Below are 21,190 nucleotides of genomic sequence, written 5' to 3' on the forward strand. Positions count from 1 at the left end.
GAAAACTTTTTTTTTACATCAACTGGTGCCAGAAAGTTAAAGGGGTACTCCGGTGAAAACCTTTTTTCTTTTATATCAACTGGTGGCAGAAAGTTAAACATATTTGTAAATTACTTCTATTAAAAAATCGTAATCCTTCCTGTACTTATTAGCTGCTGAATACTACAGAGGAAATTCTTTTCTTTTTGGAATGCTCTCTGATGACATCACGACCACAGTTCTCTCTGCAGACGTTATTATAATAATAATGGTTTATTTATTGTTGTCCTTAGTGGGATTTGAACCCAAGTCCCCACCATGCTGTCCTTAGCATATATCTGCTATGCATGGTTGCTAAAATGGACAGAGATGTCAGCAGAGAGCACTGTGCTCGTGATGTCATCAGTGTTCCAAAAAGAAAAGAATTTCCTCTGTAGCATTCAGCAGCTAATAAGTACTGGAAGGATTAAGATTTTTTAATAGAAGTAATTTACAAATATGAGTGAATAGAATGTGGATCCAATTGTTTTAGTGAAAATAAAATTGTGTTTATTATGTAGAATAATATAGTATACAGCCAATCACCTGGCAGGGCCCTGGCAGGTGAAAGGCAATAAAATGTTAAAATATTAATAAAAAATAGCACAAAAATACAAAAGATAAAATAAATCACAAATAAAGCGCGGATGCCGGGAGTGTCACAAGTATCATATAGTCAAGACTATATGCAAGACTATATGATACTTGTGACACTCCCGGCATCCACGCTTTATTTGTGATTTTTAGCATACAGCATTGATGGATTCTATTTCTTCTCAAGGAGACTTGTGATCATTGAAAAGAGACTTTTTATCTTTACAGCGGATATTAATTTAATTTATTTTATCTTTTGTATTTTTGTGCTATTTTTTATTAATATTTTAACATTTTATTGCCTTTCACCTGCCAGGGTCCTGCCAGGTGATTGGCTGTATACTATATTATTCTACATAATAAACACAATTTTATTTTCACTAAAACAATTGGATCCACATTCTATTCACTCATTTTCTTTTTCCATACCCCTAGTGCTTTAGAGGACTGGTTTTTATATATTTTATATATATATTTTTTCCCCTATATTAGACTAGGCCCCTAGGGTGGGGGTACCACCTTTAACCTCAAGCACTATACTCTCTCTATATCATAAGTGAGCTACACATTATTATCTTAATTTACAAATATGTTTAACTTTCTGCCGCCAGTTGATTTAAAAGAAAAAAGGTTTTCACCGGAGTACCCCTTTAAACAGATTTGTAAATTACTTCTATTACAAAAATCTTAATCCTTCCAGTACCTTTTAGGGGCTGTATACTACAGAGGAAATGCTTTTCTTTTTGGATTTCTCTTCTCCCACGACCACAGTGCTCTCTGCTGACCTCTGCTGTCCATTTTAGGAACTGTCCAGAGCAGCATATGTTTGCTATGGGGATTTTCTCCTGCTCTGGACAGTTCCTAAAATGGACAGCAGAGAGCACTGTGGTGGTGACAGAAGAGAAATCCAAAAAGGAAAGCATTTCCTCTGTAGTATACAGCCTCTAAAAAGTACTGGAAGGATTAAGATGTTTTAATAGAAGTAATTTACAAATCTGTTTAACTTTCTGGCACCAATTGATTTAAAAAAAAAAAAAAAATAAAGTTTTCCACGGGAGTACGCTATTTAACCCCTTAAGGACTCAGCCCATTTTGGCCTTAAGGACTCAGACAATTTAATTTTTACGTTTTCATTTTTTCCTCCTCGCCTTCTAAAAATCATAACTCTTTTATATTTTCATCCACAGACTAGTATGAGGGCTTGTTTTTTGCGCGACCAGTTGTCCTTTGTAATGACATAACTCATTATATCATAAAATGTATGGCGCAACCAAAAAACACTATTTTTGTGGGGAAATTAAAACGAAAAACGCAATTTTGCTAATTTTGGAAGGTTTTGTTTTCACGCCGTACAATTTATGGTAAAAGTGACGTGTGTTCTTTATTCTGAGGGTCAATACGATTAAAATGATACCCATTATTATATACTTTTATATTATTGTTGCACTTAAAAAAAAATCACAAACTTTTTAACCAAATTAGTACGTTTATAATCCCTTTATTTTGATGACCTCTAACTTTTTTATTTTTCCGTATAAGTGGCGGTATGGGGGCTCATTTTTTGCGCCATGATCTGTACTTTTTTTTGATACCACATTTGCATATAAAAAACTTTTAATACATTTTTTATAATTTTTTTTTTAATAAAATGTATTTAAAAAGTAGGAATTTTGGACTTTTTTTATTTTTTTTCGTTCACGCCGTTCACCGTACGGGATCATTAACATTTTATTTTAATAGTTCGGACATTTACGCACGCGGCGATACCAAATATGTCTATAAAAAATGTTTTTTACGCTTTTTGGGGGTAAAATAGGAAAAAACGGACGTTTTACTTTTTTATTGGGGGAGGGGATTTTTCACTTTTTTTTTACTTTTACTTTTACATTTTTTTACATTTTTTTTACACTTGAATAGTCCCCATAGGGGACTATTCATAGCAATACCATGATTGCTAATACTGATCTGTTCTATGTATAGGACATAGAACAGATCAGTGTTTTTGGCTTTCTTCTGCTCTGGTCTGCTCGATCACAGACCAGAGCAGGAGATGCCGGGAGCCGCACGGAGGAAGGAGAGGGGACCTCTGTGCGGCGTTATGAATGATCGGATCCCCGCAGCAGCGCTGCGGGCGATCCGATCGTTCATTTAAATCGCGAACCGCCGCAGATGCCGGGATCTGTATTGATCCCGGCACCTGAGGGGTTAATGGCGGACGCCCGCGAGATCGCGGGCGTCGGCCATTGCCGGCGGGTCCCTGGCTGCGATTAGCAGCCGGGATCAGCCGCGCATGACACGGGCATCGCTCCGATGCCCGCGGTTATGCTTAGGACGTAAATGTACGTCCTGGTGCGTTAAGTACCACCGCACCAGGACGTACATTTACGTCCTGCGTCCTTAAGGGGTTAAGACACCCTGGTTGGGAAACACTGATCTGAGGAGCAACTAGGAGATTCAAAAACTTTCCCTTACAGCTATCAAGTCTTCTCTTACCCTGTGGTGTGAGGGGCCGCTGATCCTCCATCATAATGTCCTTATATTGATCCTTATGTACTTCTAAATACTCCCACTCCTCCATGGAGAGATAAATTGTGATGTCCTGCCACCTTATAGGGACCTGATGGGTACAATGATACAGTCATCACATTATTGTAATATATCCCAGCATTCCCTGCAGCACTCACCTCTCCGGTCAGCATCTGAATGATCTTGTTGGTGAGCTCCAGGATCCTCTCCTCATGTAACAGACTGTGACGTGGAGGAGCGACATTGGGGATTTGGCTCTTGCTCCACCCTCCTGACACACATTGTTGAATGCTGGGTGCCATACAGTCCTCAGATTTCTTTACTACTGTGTAATCCTGTGTATGGGAGGACACTGATAAATATCTTTATTCACAGGAAGCCTCATGTACTATAATTCCCAGAATCCCTCACCTCTCCAATCAGCAAGTAGATGATCTCCAAGGTGACGTTTAAGATCCGCTCAGTCATTTTGTTCCTGTCTTTGTCCATCCTAATAACTGAGTAAAGGACAAATCTAGTAGAGAAGGGTCCTACACCACGGCACCCTGGAGAACAAAAGAAGATGCTAAAATCCATTGAAAGATACAATAAACAATGTAATAAAAATGATAATTATGTATATGTTGTGTCCCAGAGCAGTAACACCATTGCTACATGAACTCTGTTCAGCTGGTTGGAGTTCCCCAAGGTGCATATCTCTATTTTTCAGTGTTATCAGCAAATTGTCACTTTAACCCCTTAAAGGGGTACTCCGCCCCTAGACATCTTATCCCCTATCCAAAGTATAGGGAATAAGATGTCAGATCGTGGGGGTCCCGCTGCTGGGGACCCCCGGGATCTCGGCTGCAGCACCCACCTCAACGGCTTCCGGCAACGCTGGAGGCTTTGGATCCCGACCACGCGAGCGGAAGAGCGTGATGTACGACTCCGCCCCAGTGTGACGTCACGCCCGGCCCCTCAATGCAAGTTTATGGGAGCAGCGGGACCCCCGCGATCTGACATCTTATCCCCTATCCTTTGGATAGGGGATAAGATGTCTAGGGTCGGAGTACCCCTTTAAGGACTCAGCCCATTTTCACCTTAAAGGGATACGCCGCTGCTCAAAAAATAAAACAAAAACAAGTCCTTATATGGGTCTGTAGGTGCAAAATTTAACGCGTTATGATTTTTAGCAAGTTAGGAGGAAAAAATAAAGTGCAAAAACGAATATTATTTTGAGTCCTTAAAGGGGTACTCCGCTGCTCAGCGTTTGGAACAAACTGTTCCAAATGCTGGAGCCGGGAGCTTGTGAAATCATAGCCCCACACCCTCATGACGTCACGCCCCGCCCCCTCAATGTAAGTCTATGGGAGGGGGCGTGACGGCTGTCATGCCCCCTCCCATAGACTTGCATTGAGGGGGAGTGGCGTGATGTCATGAGGAGGCGGGGCGATGATGTCACGAGCTCCCGGCACCAGCGTTTGGAACAGTTTGTTCCAAACGCTGAGCAGCGGAGTACAATATTAGTTTTTGCACTTGCGTCTTTTCGTAACTTGTTAAAAATCATAACGCATTCAATTTGCAGACCCATATAAGGGCTTGTTTTTTGCGTCACCGATTGTACTTTGTAATGACATCATTTATTTTATAACATAATCTGCGGGCAAACAAAAAAAATTATTTGTGGGGTGAAATGAAAAAAAAACCCTGCCATTTTGCAAACTTTTACGGTTTCTGTTTCCACGCAGTGCATTTTTCAGTAAAAATGACACCTTATCTTTATTCTGTAGGTTCATACGGTTACAAGGATACCCAATTCATGTAGGTTTTATTTATTTTACTACTTAAAAAAAAATCCTAACTACATGCACCAAAATTTGCATGTTTAAAATTGGCATCTTCTAACCCCTATAACTTTTTTTACTTTTCCATTTACAGGGCGGTATCAGGGCTCATTTTTTGTGCCGTGGTCTGTAGTTTTTATCGGTACCATTTTTGTTTTGATGGGACTTTTTGATCGCTTTTTATTAATATTGTTATGGTATATGAAGGGACCAAAAATGCACAATTTTGGACTTTGGTATTTTTTACGTGTACGCCATCGACCGTGCGGTTTAGATAACCTTATATTTTAAAGGAGTAGTCCAGTGGTGATTCAGTGGTGAGCAACTTATCCCCTATCCTAAGGATAGGGGATAAGTTGCAGATCGCGGGGGGTCCGACCCCTGGGGCCCCCCGCGATCTCCTGTACGGAGCCCCGACAGCCCGCTGGAAGGGGGCGTGTCGACCTCCGCACGAGGCGGCGGCCGACATGCCCCCTCAATACAACTCTATGGCAGAGCCGAAGCGCTCTCACCCGCTATCTCGGCGGAGAGCCGGGGCCCCGTACAGAGAGATCGCAGGGGGCCCCAGCGGTCGGACCCCCCGCGATCTCAAACTTATCCCCTATCCTTAGGATAGGGGATAAGTTTTTCACCACTGGACTACCCCTTTAATAGTTCAGACATTTACGCACGTGGTGGGACCACTTATGATTTCTTTTTTTTATTACATTATTTTATTTAAAAAAATAGGAAAAATTTAAACTTTTATTGGGGGGGGGGGGGGGGGTGGTTCCGCCCAAAGAAAGAACATGTACATTCTTTGCACGGAAGTCCGCGAACTCTGCATAGCCATCAATGGTGACAGCGCAGTGCTGCGTGGTTCTACCGCCAAAGTATTTTCGGTGGCGGCCGTCAGATGGAATCTCTGCTTACAGAATTCAGCGAGCGGAGATTCCGCAGTGCGAACGTATCCTTACAGTCAGTATAGTATCTGGCTCTGGCCAGTTCAGCTGCAGCAGCTCTTTTGTCTCCTCTTACCTCACTAAGGGGTTTGTATTTCCACATCCTATTCTCATACCTTAAAGAGTACATCTCAAGATCTTGTTAAATGTTATAATCCCCCCAGTTCACATGATAAACCACCCCCTGCCTTTATTTTTATTATTTTATAGTTTTCAACCTTGATATAACTCTGTATTTTCTGCTCAGTCTCAGTCAGATTCACAGACTGGGAAGGGGCGTTCCCCAGCAGGCGTGATATCATCTGAAGCCATACAGGGGAGAACTTCCTCCCTCACTCTGCTATACACAGCCCAGAGCAGTTCAGTGTGAGATGAGCTATGATTGGCTAAGGCTGCACACACACCCCTCAGCACTCCAGACTGCATTTCCTAAATTTTGGACTTCTGCCAGTCCAGCAAGAGTCCAAAGTCTGTGCAAGAGATGGGGGGAAATGTGCTGTAGACACCTAGTGGCAGCTTTTTTTAAACACAAATAAAATATAGGAAACAAATTTTTTTTTTAAACAGGTACATTAGAATGATTTTATTTTTATTTACATAAGGAGTGCAATAGCAAAAAATTTTTTAATCCCTTAAGGATTTTCCACTTTCATTTTTTCCTCCTTACCTTTTAAAAATCATAATCCTTTCAATTTTGCACCAAAAAATCCATATGATGGCTTATTTTTTGCGCCACCAATTCTACTTTGTAATGACATCAGTCATTTTACCCAAAAATTGTGCGACAAAATAAAAAATGTTGTAGCTTTAGGGGGCTTCCGTTTCTGCAAAAAATGACACCTAATTTTTATTCTGTAGGTCCATACGGTTAAAATGATCCCCTACTTATGTAGGTTTGATTTTGTCGTATTTCTGGAAAAAATCATGACTACATGCACGAAGATTAATACGTTTAAAATGGTCATCTTCTGACCCCTATAACTTTTCATTTTTCCACATACGGGGCGGTATGAGGGCTCTGAAGTTTTTATTGGTACCCGTTTTGATCGGACTTTTTGATCGCTTTTTATAAAATTTTTTATGGTATAAAAAGGGACCAAAAATACACTATTTTGGACTTTGTAATGTTTTTGCGCGTACGCCATTGACTGTGCAGTTTAATTAACGATATATTTTTATAGTTCAGACATTTACGCACGCAGCAATACCACATATGTTCATTTTATTTTTATTTACACAGTTGTTTTTTTTCAAATGGGAAAAGGGGGGTGATTCAAACTTTTATTAGGGGAAGGGTTAAATCATCTTTATTAACTTTTTCTCCACTTTTTTTTTTGCAATGTTATAGCTCCCATAGGAGACTATAACATCCATTACACTGATCTCTGATTGCATAGCATTGATACACTGATTGCATAGCACTGATCGGTGCTATCGCTGCTTGAATGCTCTTGCCTGGATCTCAGGCACGGAGCAGTCATTCGGTGATCAGACGCTGAAGAGGCAGGTAAGGGACCCTCCTCGTGCGTCCTAGCTGATTGGGACACCGCGAATTTCACCAGTGGTCCCAATCAGCCCGACTGAGCTGCCAGGAAGCTTTCACTTTCACTTTAGATGCTGATAGCAGCCGGGACCGTGCGGGTATGATGCGAGCTCAGCTCCTGAGCTCGCTTCATAACCCTGCCATGCCGCAGCGCCGTTTATAAATGGCGTTTTGCGGCAAGAGGTTAATCAGAATGCCCATTTAAATGAGTGTAGGCCTCAAATAACACCATTGCTGATCCAGACCATGCTAAAGTCCTCTCTGTCGGATCCCACAGCCGAGATAGTACCACAACTCAAGCGAGGCTTTAGGTACAAATAGCATTGCTGATGGGTCTTATAGTTTTAAATTAATGTACGGGTCATCCTCTAAGCCAAACCTATCCCTGTGACGGACTAGAGTCTGAGGTTCGCCTGTCAGATGCTCTCCAGTCAGTAGTGTATTCACTAGGATCTCAGCGGTGCGGACTTAAATTAGAACCCCGCCAGACAGAGCCAAGTCTAGAGTCTGAAGTTCCCAGTAACTGTTAATTAAGTCAAAATCAAGTCTAAGGGTAGGGTCACACGGGAGCGCATCCGCGGTGTATTTGGTGCTAGGATGCACTGACGGCAGTCACAGAGCCACAGCTGAGTGAGCTCCCTGCCCCTGTAGCTTTTTGAGTCCACTTGTATCTGCGGATTTCCGGGCAGTCATGAGTCGCAGAGCTACAGCAGCAGCAACAGGGAGCTCGCTCTGCTGAGGTTCTGAGACTGCTGGCAGCACATCCGCAGCATCAAATACGCTGCGGATGCTCTCCCGTGTGACCCTACCCTTAGTGTTCAGTCAGTTTCGGCATAAGACAAGTCAGGTCTGTCACCAAGTCAGTCTCAAATTTAAAATAAAATAACAAGCACACTATAAGTCCCTAAATTGCCTTAAAGTCAGTGACAGTGGCTATTCACCTGCTCGTGAATCATAGTGACATGACAACGATCCGCTGCTCCTAAATGGTAGTGACATGACAAAGAATAGCCGCTCGTGAATCCTATTGATATAGCCATGATCAGCAACATATGATTTTTAATGACATGACAACCACTTGGGATTCGTAGTTACAGTCAGCTGCTCGTGATTCGTAGTGAAATGGCGACAATCTACGGCTCAGCAGACTGTAGAGACATGGTGATGATCAGCAGCTTTTGAATCATAGTGACATGGCGGCGATCAGCCCCTCATGATTTGTAGTGACATGGTGATGATCAGCCCCTCATGATTTGTAGTGACATGGCGGTGATCAGCCCCTCATGATTTGTAGTGACATGGTGATGATCAGCCCCTCATGATTTGTAGTGACATGGCGGCGATCAGCCCCTCATGATTTGTAGTGACATGGTGATGATCAGCCCCTCATGATTTGTAGTGACATGGCGGCGATCAGCCCCTCATGATTTGTAGTGACATGGCGGTGATCAGCCCCTCATGATTTGTAGTGACATGGCGGCGATCAGCCCCTCATGATTTGTAGTGACATGGTGATGATCAGCCCCTCATGATTTGTAGTGACATGGTGATGATCAGCCCCTCATGATTTGTAGTGACATGGCGGCGATCAGCCCCTCATGATTTGTAGTGACATGGCGGCGATCAGCCCCTCATGATTTGTAGTGACATGGCGGCGATCAGCCCCTCATGATTTGTAGTGACATGGCGGCGATCAGACCCTCATGATTTGTAGTGACATGGCGGCGATCAGCCCCTCATGATTTGTAGTGACATGGTGATGATCAGCCCCTCATTATTTGTAGTGACATGGTGATGATCAGCCCCTCATGATTTGTAGTGACATGGTGATGATCAGCCCCTCATGATTTGTAGTGACATGGCGGCGATCAGCCCCTCATGATTTGTAGTGACATGGTGATGATCAGCCCCTCATGATTTGTAGTGACATGGTGATAATCAGCCCCTCTTTATGTGTAATGACATGGCGGCGATCAGCCCCTCATTATTTGTAGTGACATGGCGGCGATCAGCCCCTCATGATTTGTAGTGACATGGTGATGATCAGCCCCTCATGATTTGTAGTGACATGGTGAAGATCAGCCCCTCATGATTTGTAGTGACATGGCGGTGATCAGCCCCTCATGATTTGTAGTGACATGGCGGCGATCAGCCCCTCATGATTTGTAGTGACATGGCGGCGATCAGACCCTCATGATTTGTAGGGACATGGCGGCGATCAGCCCCTCATGATTTGTAGTGACATGGCGGCGATCAGCCCCTCATGATTTGTAGTGACATGGTGATAATCAGCCCCTCATGATTTGTAGTGACATGGCGGTGATCAGCCCCTCATGATTTGTAGGGACATGGCGGCGATCAGCCCCTCATGATTTGTAGTGACATGGCGGCGATCAGCCCCTCATGATTTGTAGTGACATGGCGGCGATCAGCCCCTCATGATTTGTAGTGACATGGTGATGATCAGCCCCTCATGATTTGTAGTGACATGGCGGCGATCAGCCCCTCATGATTTGTAGTGACATGGCGGCGATCAGCCCCTCATGATTTGTAGTGACATGGTGATGATCAGCCCCTCATGATTTGTAGTGACATGGCGGCGATCAGCCCCTCATGATTTGTAGTGACATGGTGATGATCAGCCCCTCATGATTTGTAGTGACATGGCGGCGATCAGCCCCTCATGATTTGTAGTGACATGGTGGCGATCAGCCCCTCATGATTTGTAGTGACATGGCGGCGATCAGCCCCTCATGATTTGTAGTGACATGGCGGCGATCAGCCCCTCATGATTTGTAGTGACATGGCGGCGATCAGCCCCTCATGATTTGCAGTGACATGGTGAAGATCAGCCCCTCATGATTTGTAGTGACATGGCAGCGATCAGCCCCTCATGATTTGTAGTGACATGGTGATGATCAGCCCCTCATGATTTGTAGTGACATGGCGGCGATCAGCCCCTCATGATTTGTAGTGACATGGTGATGATCAGCCCCTCATGATTTGTAGTGACATGGCGGTGATCAGCCCCTCATGATTTGTAGTGACATGGCGGCGATCAGCCCCTCATGATTTGTAGTGACATGGTGATGATCAGCCCCTCATGATTTGTAGTGACATGGCGGCGATCAGCCCCTCATGATTTGTAGTGACATGGCGGCGATCAGCCCCTTATGATTTGTAGTGACATGGCGGCGATCAGCCCCTCATGATTTGTAGTGACATGGCGGCGATCAGCCCCTCATGATTTGTAGTGACATGGTGATGATCAGCCCCTCATGATTTGTAGTGACATGGTGATGATCAGCCCCTTATGATTTGTAGTGACATGGCGGCGATCAGCCCCTCATGATTTGTAGTGACATGGCGGCGATCAGCCCCTCATGATTTGTAGTGACATGGTGATGATCAGCCCCTCATGATTTGTAGTGACATGGCGGCGATCAGCCCCTCATGATTTGTAGTGACATGGCGGCGATCAGCCCCTCATGATTTGTAGTGACATGGCGGCGATCAGCCCCTCATGATTTGTAGTGACATGGTGATGATCAGCCCCTCATGATTTGTAGTGACATGGCGGCGATCAGCCCCTCATGATTTGTAGTGACATGGCGGCGATCAGCCCCTCATGATTTGTAGTGACATGGCGGCGATCAGCCCCTCATGATTTGTAGTGACATGGCGGCGATCAGCCCCTCATGATTTGTAGTGACATGGCGGCGATCAGCCCCTCATGATTTGTAGTGACATGGCGGTGATCAGCCCCTCATGATTTGTAGTGACATGGCGGCGATCAGCCCCTCATGATTTGTAGTGACATGGCGGCGATCAGCCCCTCATGATTTGTAGTGACATGGCGGCGATCAGCCCCTCATGATTTGTAGTGACATGGTGATGATCAGCCCCTCATGATTTGTAGGGACATGGCGGCGATCAGCCCCTCATGATTTGTAGTGACATGGCGGCGATCAGCCCCTCATGATTTGTAGTGACATGGTGATGATCAGCCCCTCATGATTTGTAGTGACATGGCGGCGATCAGCCCCTCATGATTTGTAGTGACATGGTGATGATCAGCCCCTCATGATTTGTAGTGACATGGCGGCGATCAGCCCCTCATGATTTGTAGTGACATGGTGATGATCAGCCCCTCATGATTTGTAGTGACATGGTGATGATCAGCCCCTTATGATTTGTAGTGACATGGCGGCGATCAGCCCCTCATGATTTGTAGTGACATGGTGATGATCAGCCCCTCATGATTTGTAGTGACATGGCGGCGATCAGCCCCTCATGATTTGTAGTGACATGGTGATGATCAGCCCCTCATGATTTGTAGTGACATGGCGGCGATCAGCCCCTCATGATTTGTAGTGACATGGCGGCGATCAGCCCCTCATGATTTGTAGTGACATGGCGGCGATCAGCCCCTCATGATTTGTAGTGACATGGTGATGATCAGCCCCTCATGATTTGTAGTGACATGGTGATGATCAGCCCCTCATGATTTGTAGTGACATGGCGGTGATCAGCCCCTCATGATTTGTAGTGACATGGCGGTGATCAGCCCCTCATGATTTGTAGTGACATGGTGATGATCAGCCCCTCATGATTTGTAGTGACATGGTGATGATCAGCCCCTCATGATTTGTAGTGACATGGCGGCGATCAGCCCCTCATGATTTGTAGTGACATGGTGATGATCAGCCCCTCATGATTTGTAGTGACATGGCGGTGATCAGCCCCTCATGATTTGTAGTGACATGGCGGCGATCAGCCCCTCATGATTTGTAGTGACATGGCGGCGATCAGCCCCTCATGATTTGTAGTGACATGGCGGCGATCAGCCCCTCATGATTTGTAGTGACATGGTGATGATCAGCCCCTCATGATTTGTAGTGACATGGCGGCGATCAGCCCCTCATGATTTGTAGTGACATGGTGATGATCAGCCCCTCATGATTTGTAGTGACATGGCGGCGATCAGCCCCTCATGATTTGTAGTGACATGGTGATGATCAGCCCCTCATGATTTGTAGTGACATGGCGGCGATCAGCCCCTCATGATTTGTAGTGACATGGTGGCGATCAGCCCCTCATGATTTGTAGTGACATGGCGGCGATCAGCCCCTCATGATTTGTAGTGACATGGCGGCGATCAGCCCCTCATGATTTGCAGTGACATGGCGGCGATCAGCCCCTCATGATTTGTAGTGACATGGTGATGATCAGCCCCTCATGATTTGTAGTGACATGGCGGCGATCAGCCCCTCATGATTTGTAGTGACATGGTGATGATCAGCCCCTTATGATTTGTAGTGACATGGTGATGATCAGCCCCTCATGATTTGTAGTGACATGGCGGCGATCAGCCCCTCATGATTTGTAGTGACATGGTGATGATCAGCCCCTCATGATTTGTAGTGACATGGCGGCGATCAGCCCCTCATGATTTGTAGTGACATGGCGGCGATCAGCCCCTCATGATTTGTAGTGACATGGCGGCGATCAGCCCCTCATGATTTGTAGTGACATGGTGATGATCAGCCCCTCATGATTTGTAGGGACATGGCGGCGATCAGCCCCTCATGATTTGTAGTGACATGGCGGCGATCAGCCCCTCATGATTTGTAGTGACATGGTGATGATCAGCCCCTCATGATTTGTAGTGACATGGCGGCGATCAGCCCCTCATGATTTGTAGTGACATGGTGATGATCAGCCCCTTATGATTTGTAGTGACATGGTGATGATCAGCCCCTCATGATTTGTAGTGACATGGCGGCGATCAGCCCCTCATGATTTGTAGTGACATGGTGATGATCAGCCCCTCATGATTTGTAGTGACATGGTGATGATCAGCCCCTCATGATTTGTAGTGACATGGTGATGATCAGCCCCTCATGATTTGTAGTGACATGGCGGCGATCAGCCCCTCATGATTTGTAGTGACATGGCGGCGATCAGCCCCTTATGATTTGTAGTGACATGGCGGCGATCAGCCCCTCATGATTTGTAGTGACATGGCGGCGATCAGTCCCTCATGATTTGTAGTGACATGGTGATGATCAGCCCCTCATGATTTGTAGTGACATGGTGATGATCAGCCCCTTATGATTTGTAGTGACATGGCGGCGATCAGCCCCTCATGATTTGTAGTGACATGGCGGCGATCAGCCCCTCATGATTTGTAGTGACATGGCGGCGATCAGCCCCTCATGATTTGTAGTGACATGGTGATGATCAGCCCCTCATGATTTGTAGTGACATGGCGGCGATCAGCCCCTCATGATTTGTAGTGACATGGCGGCGATCAGCCCCTCATGATTTGTAGTGACATGGCGGCGATCAGCCCCTCATGATTTGTAGTGACATGGCGGCGATCAGCCCCTCATGATTTGTAGTGACATGGCGGCGATCAGCCCCTCATGATTTGTAGTGACATGGCGGTGATCAGCCCCTCATGATTTGTAGTGACATGGCGGCGATCAGCCCCTCATGATTTGTAGTGACATGGCGGCGATCAGCCCCTCATGATTTGTAGTGACATGGCGGCGATCAGCCCCTCATGATTTGTAGTGACATGGTGATGATCAGCCCCTCATGATTTGTAGGGACATGGCGGCGATCAGCCCCTCATGATTTGTAGTGACATGGCGGCGATCAGCCCCTCATGATTTGTAGTGACATGGTGATGATCAGCCCCTCATGATTTGTAGTGACATGGCGGCGATCAGCCCCTCATGATTTGTAGTGACATGGTGATGATCAGCCCCTCATGATTTGTAGTGACATGGCGGCGATCAGCCCCTCATGATTTGTAGTGACATGGTGATGATCAGCCCCTTATGATTTGTAGTGACATGGCGGCGATCAGCCCCTCATGATTTGTAGTGACATGGTGATGATCAGCCCCTCATGATTTGTAGTGACATGGTGATGATCAGCCCCTCATGATTTGTAGTGACATGGCGGCGATCAGCCCCTCATGATTTGTAGTGACATGGCGGCGATCAGCCCCTCATGATTTGTAGTGACATGGCGGCGATCAGCCCCTCATGATTTGTAGTGACATGGTGATGATCAGCCCCTCATGATTTGTAGTGACATGGCGGCGATCAGCCCCTCATGATTTGTAGTGACATGGCGGCGATCAGCCCCTCATGATTTGTAGTGACATGGCGGCGATCAGCCCCTCATGATTTGTAGTGACATGGCGGCGATCAGCCCCTCATGATTTGTAGTGACATGGTGATGATCAGCCCCTCATGATTTGTAGTGACATGGTGATGATCAGCCCCTCATGATTTGTAGTGACATGGCGGTGATCAGCCCCTCATGATTTGTAGTGACATGGCGGCGATCAGCCCCTCATGATTTGTAGTGACATGGCGGTGATCAGCCCCTCATGATTTGTAGTGACATGGTGATGATCAGCCCCTCATGATTTGTAGTGACATGGTGATGATCAGCCCCTCATGATTTGTAGTGACATGGCGGCGATCAGCCCCTCATGATTTGTAGTGACATGGTGATGATCAGCCCCTCATGATTTGTAGTGACATGGTGATGATCAGCCCCTCATGATTTGTAGTGACATGGCGGTGATCAGCCCCTCATGATTTGTAGTGACATGGCGGCGATCAGCCCCTCATGATTTGTAGCGACATGGTGATGATCAGCCCCTCATGATTTGTAGTGACATGGTGATGATCAGCCCCTCATGATTTGTAGTGACATGGTGATGATCAGCCCCTCATGATTTGTAGTGACATGGCGGCGATCAGCCCCTCATGATTTGTAGTGACATGGTGATGATCAGCCCCTTATGATTTGTAGTGACATGGCGGCGATCAGCCCCTCATGATTTGTAGTGACATGGTGATGATCAGCCCCTCATGATTTGTAGTGACATGGCGGCGATCAGCCCCTCATGATTTGTAGGGACATGGTGATGATCAGCCCCTCATGATTTGTAGTGACATGGCGGCGATCAGCCCCTCATGATTTGTAGTGACATGGTGATGATCAGCCCCTTATGATTTGTAGTGACATGGTGATGATCAGCCCCTCATGATTTGTAGTGACATGGCGGCGATCAGCCCCTCATGATTTGTAGTGACATGGCGGCGATCAGCCCCTCATGATTTGTAGTGACATGGTGATGATCAGCCCCTCATGATTTGTAGTGACATGGCGGCGATCAGCCCCTCATGATTTGTAGTGACATGGTGATGATCAGCCCCTTATGATTTGTAGTGACATGGCGGCGATCAGCCCCTCATGATTTGTAGTGACATGGCGGCGATCAGCCCCTCATGATTTGTAGTGACATGACGGCGATCAGCCCCTTATGATTTGTAGTGACATGGCGGCGATCGGCCCCTCATGATTTGTAGTGACATGGCGGCGATCAGCCCCTTATGATTTGTAGTGACATGGTGATGATCAGCCCCTTATGATTTGTAGTGACATGGCGGCGATCAGCCCCTTATGATTTGTAGTGACATGGCGGCGATCAGCCCCTCATGATTTGTAGTGACATGGTGATGTTGTTGCCACTGTCTTGCCTCTTGAAAACGCTGTGGAGACAGAGAAACATGTAGAGGCGGCAATATAGTGTTTTTAAAGCTGTGTTTGGATTATAGGTTGCTGCAGAACCTTTAGTGTGGAGGTCTTTAGATCCCACTTGTACTGAAATTATCCCTCTCAGCACATTATTTTTAAATCATTTTTTCTGGGATTATTTTTTATTCATTGAACATAATAAAAGTTATATTTTATAAGGGGAATAATAAGAGGTGTTTTGCACCCTGGGCTACGGCCCTAGGGTTTGGATAATAATGGTGATGATCAGCCGTTTGAGACTTGCAGTGGCATGTGGATGATTAGCCAGTTGTGATTTGTAGTGACATGGCAATGATACGCCACTCGTATTTCCCACTGACATGACAACAATCAGTCGTTTGTTATAGGGGTACTCCACTGTCCCAGCGTCTGGAACATTTAGTTTCGAACGCTGGGTGTGGGCTGTGAGGGTCGTGAGGTCACGCCCCCTCAATGCAAGTCTATGGGAGAGGGCGTGATGTCCATCACGCCCTCTCCCATAGACTTGCATTGAGGGGGGTTGGTGTGACGTGAGTGGCCATGACGTCACGACCCCCGCAGCCCGCACCCAGCTCTCGGAACTAAATGTCCTGGACGCTGGGACAGTGGAGTACCCCTTTAATCATAGTGACATGCCGACAATCAGCTGTATGTGACATTGTGACAATTGGCTACTCCTGAATTGTGGTGACATGGGGATGATTGGGTTCTTGTAAATAATAGCGAGGATCAGCTGCTCGTGAATCGTAGTGAGATGACGATGATCAGCTGCTTGTGAATTGTAATGACATGGCGATTATCATCGTAATAAGATGACCATGATCAGCCGCATGAAAATTGTAGTGATATGGCAACAATCGGCCACTCGTGAAACTTAGTGACATGGTGACAATCAGCCGCTTGCGAACTTAACCTGTTAACGACCATAGACGTCTATACTCGTCCATGTGCCGTTAACGGGAGCCCACACCATACCGGCCGGCCCCCAGCTGATTCCTGTAGCTGGGGGCCGGCATTAATAGCCGTCATGCGGCGATCACCGCGGCCGCCTATTAACCCTTTAGATTGCCACTGTCAAAGCTGACAGCAGCGTCTAAAGGTGCCTTTATCCCGTCCCTGGTGGTCCGATCGTTGGGGGGAGGGTCGATCCACTTCTGCGGTAGCCTGAGGGCTTACCTCTCCTGTAGTGTCGGCTCCTGCGCTGACAATGATAAAGCCTGGCAGGATCAGGCTTTATCAATAGAGCACAGAGCACACAGATCAATGTGGTTTTATGGAACCACATTGATCTGTATGAGGAATCAAATGATTCCGCCTAAGGGTGCGTTCACACTGAGTAAATCAAGAGGAATTCACGCTGAAAAATTTACGTGCGGAAAAAAGAATTTTCTATTCGCGTGGAATTGTGCACGGAAATGGGGGAGAAAGAAGTGAAGGGTTTTTCATCCATTTCCGCGCGCATTCCTCACAAATTCCGTGCGAAAACAATGTCAGGTGGAATTTTTTTTTACCATTGACTTCTATTGATTTCTGCTAGCGGATTACGCTTGAAGAATGAACATGCTCATTCTTCAAGCAGAATGGAATTCAGCGTCGGAATTCCGCTAGCAGAATTTCCGATATGTGTACAGGACAGCGGAAAAAAAATTAAAGTCAATGGGCAGAGGAGATGGGCATTAATTTGGAGCGGAGAATTCAAGAGGAATTACTCGAGTAAATTCCTCTTGAATTACTCAGTGTGAACGCACCCTAAAATGTTTTTAAAAAGTTTAAATACATACACATTGACCCCTTCATTATTAAAAGTTTAAATCTCCCCCCCCCTTTTCCCAAATTCCATATGAAAAATATATAAACATAAATAAAAATAAACATGTGTTATCGCCGCGTGCGGAAATGTCCGAACTATAAAAATATATCATTAATTAAACTGCAAGGTAAATGGCGTATGCGCAAAAAAATTCCAAAGCCCAAAATAGCGTATTTTTGGTAGCTTTTTATACCATAAAAAAATGAATAAAAAGTGATCAAAAAGTCAGATCAAAACAAAAATGGTACCACTAAGAACTTCAGATCACGGCGCAAAATATGAGCCCTCAAACTGCCCCGAACGCGGAAAAATAAAAAAATTATAGGGGTCAGAATATGACAATTTTAAACATATAAATTTTCCTGCATGTAATTATGATTTTTTTCCAGTAGTACGACAAAATCAAACCTATATAAGTAGGGGATCATTTTAATCGTATGGACCTACAGAAGGTAAAGAGAAGGTGTCATTTTTACCGAAAAATTTACTGCGTAGAAACGGAAGCCCCCAAAAGTTACAAAATGTGTTTTTTCTTCAATTTTGTCACAAAAAAAAAAAAAAAGCCATCATATGGTTTTTTAGGTGCAAAATTTAAAGGGTTATGATTTTTAAAAGGTGAGGAGGAAAAAACGAAAGTGCAAAAACAGAAAACGCTTGGTCCTTAATGGGTTAAGTGACATGGCGACGATTAACCGCTCGTGAGTTGTAGTGACAAGAAGATGATCTGCCGCTCGTGAATCGTAATGACACGGCGATGATCAGCCGCTCGTGAATCGTAATGACATGGCGATGATCAGCCGCTCGTGAATTGCAATGACACGGCGATGATCATCCGCTTGTGAATCGTAATGACATGGCGATGATCAACCGCTCGTGAATCGTAATGACATGGCGATGATCAGACGCTCGTGAATCGTAATGACATGGTGATGATCAGCCGCTCGTGAATCATAATGACATGGCGATGATCAGCCGCTTGTGAATCGTAATGACATGGCGATGATCAGCCGCTCGTGAATCGTAATGACATGGCGATGATCAGACGCTCGTGAATGGTAATGACATGGCGATGATCAGCCGCTCGTGAATCGTAATGACATGGCGATGATCAGCCGCTCGTGAATCGTAATGACATGGCGATGATCAGCCGCTCGTGAATCGTAATGACATGGCGATGATCAGCCGCTCGTGAATCGTAATGACATGGCGATGATCAGCCGCTCGTGAATTGCAATGACACGGCGATGATCATCCGCTTGTGAATCGTAATGACATGGCGATGATCAACCGCTCGTGAATCGTAATGACATGGCGATGATCAGACGCTCGTGAATCGTAATGACATGGTGATGATCAGCCGCTCGTGAATCATAATGACATGGCGATGATCAGCCGCTTGTGAATCGTAATGACATGGCGATGATCAGCCGCTCGTGAATCGTAATGACATGGCGATGATCAGACGCTCGTGAATGGTAATGACATGGCGATGATCAGCCGCTCGTGAATCGTAATGACATGGCGATGATCAGCCGCTCGTGAATCGTAATGACATGGCGATGATCAGCCGCTCGTGAATCGTAATGACATGGCGATGATCAGATGCTCGTGAATCGTAATGACATGGCGATGTTCAGATGCTCGTGAATCGTAATGACATGGCGATGATCAGATGATAGTGAATCGTAAAAACATGGCGATGATCAGCCGCTCGTGAATCGTAATGACATGGTGATGATCAGCCGCTCGTGAATCGTAATGACATGGCGATGATCAGATGCTCGTGAATCGTAATGACATGGCGATGATCAGCCGCTCGTGAATCGTAATGATATGGCGATGATCAGCCGCTCGTGAATCGTAATGACATGGCGATGATCAGACGTTCGTTAATCGTAATGACATGATCAGCTACTTGTGAATCGTAATGATCAGCCGCTCGTGAATCGTAATGACATGGCGATGATCAGCTGCTCGTGAATCGTAATGACATGGCTATGATCAACCGCTCGTGAATCATAATGACATGGCGATGATCAGATGATAGTGAATCGTAATGACATGGCGATGATCAACCGCTCGTGAATCATAATGACATGGCGATGATCAACCGCTCGTGAATCATAATGACATGGCGATGATCAGCCGCTCGTGAATCGTAATGACATGGCGATGATCAACCGCTCGTGAATCATAATGACATGGCGATGATCAGATGATAGTGAATCGTAATGACATGGCGATGATCAGATGATAGTGAATCGTAATGACATGGCGATGATCAGTGAATCGTAGTGTCATGGTGACACACAATCAGGTAAAATAATGGAAACCTCAGACTGTGACAGGATGACAATGGCGCCATTTATACCCTATTTGGGAAGATAAGTGAAGACACACACTGAATTCACCAGGAATGGAGGCCTCTGGGTAAAAATAATCACGTGGTAAATGTAACATATAAAGAGGCTGAAGAATATTACTGGACATGGACACCATGACGTCATAATGTTATATGAGGAAGATAAATGTCGTGTGACAGATATATATGACGGGCACCCACCTTCCGTGAGGACCGGGGGAGGAGGGAGCGCAACGGCAGTGATACCGGCCTGTTACTAGGCAACCACAAGCTCCGGGGGAAGAACTACGGGATGCGACGCGGGACAAACCTAGTGAGTGAGGGAAAACGCGGGAGAGGCGTCTGAGAAGTGCGAGAGGCGGGAAACATCAGTGATAACGCCATAACTGACAGGACATGTGTATCATGTGAACAGTCACTAATGGAGGGGACTATATCCCACATATAATGTACCAATATACATATAATGTAACAAAATGTACATAATGTACCAGGGATGTGATCATTTAATCATTTTACCACTCCAGGGATGTTACATTGTAACGCATTCACCGCTCTTGAACAACAGGGCTCTCATTATTAACTCCTTGACCACCAAACTGTTACATTAAAGGGGTAATCTGGTGCTTAGCAAAAATTAATATCCTGTGAGGTCCAAAAATACTTACCTATCCCTGGTCCCCCACAGCTCCCGTTCGCCTCCTTCTGGTCCCCGATCTTCTGTCTTCTGAGCTGCAGGACCTGCCCTCTCTCTTCAGGTTCTGCACAGAGCACTGGTCTCAGAAGAAGAGAGAAGATCAGGGGGACTAGACAGAGGTGCAAGGGACCGGGGCAAGGTAAGTATAGCATTCTTTTCAATTTTGTACTGGCCACAGCAGGATATAAATTTTTGCAAAACACTACATAATCCCTTTAACCCCTTAAGGACCGAGCCCTTTTTCACCTTAAGGTCCAGAGCATTTTTTG

General features: G+C 45.7%; 1 protein-coding gene across 1 annotated transcript in view; it reads right to left on the bottom strand.

The window, feature by feature from the left end:
• LOC130290299 (oocyte zinc finger protein XlCOF7.1-like) overlaps positions 1-20,970 on the bottom strand; it is a 30,036-nt gene extending 9,066 nt beyond the window's left edge. The window contains exons 1-4 of the mRNA XM_056537716.1: positions 20,893-20,970; positions 3,550-3,683; positions 3,297-3,473; positions 3,085-3,229 (exon numbers count right to left, since the gene is read on the bottom strand). Of these exons, the coding sequence (XP_056393691.1) occupies positions 3,085-3,229; positions 3,297-3,473; positions 3,550-3,627 (400 nt within the window). The 5' untranslated portion in view covers positions 3,628-3,683; positions 20,893-20,970. The remainder of the gene's footprint in view (positions 1-3,084; positions 3,230-3,296; positions 3,474-3,549; positions 3,684-20,892) is intronic.
• Positions 20,971-21,190: the final 220 nt, after the last annotated feature.

The sequence above is a fragment of the Hyla sarda genome, chromosome 9 (assembly GCF_029499605.1).
Source record: "Hyla sarda isolate aHylSar1 chromosome 9, aHylSar1.hap1, whole genome shotgun sequence".
NCBI lineage: Eukaryota > Metazoa > Chordata > Amphibia > Anura > Hylidae > Hyla > Hyla sarda.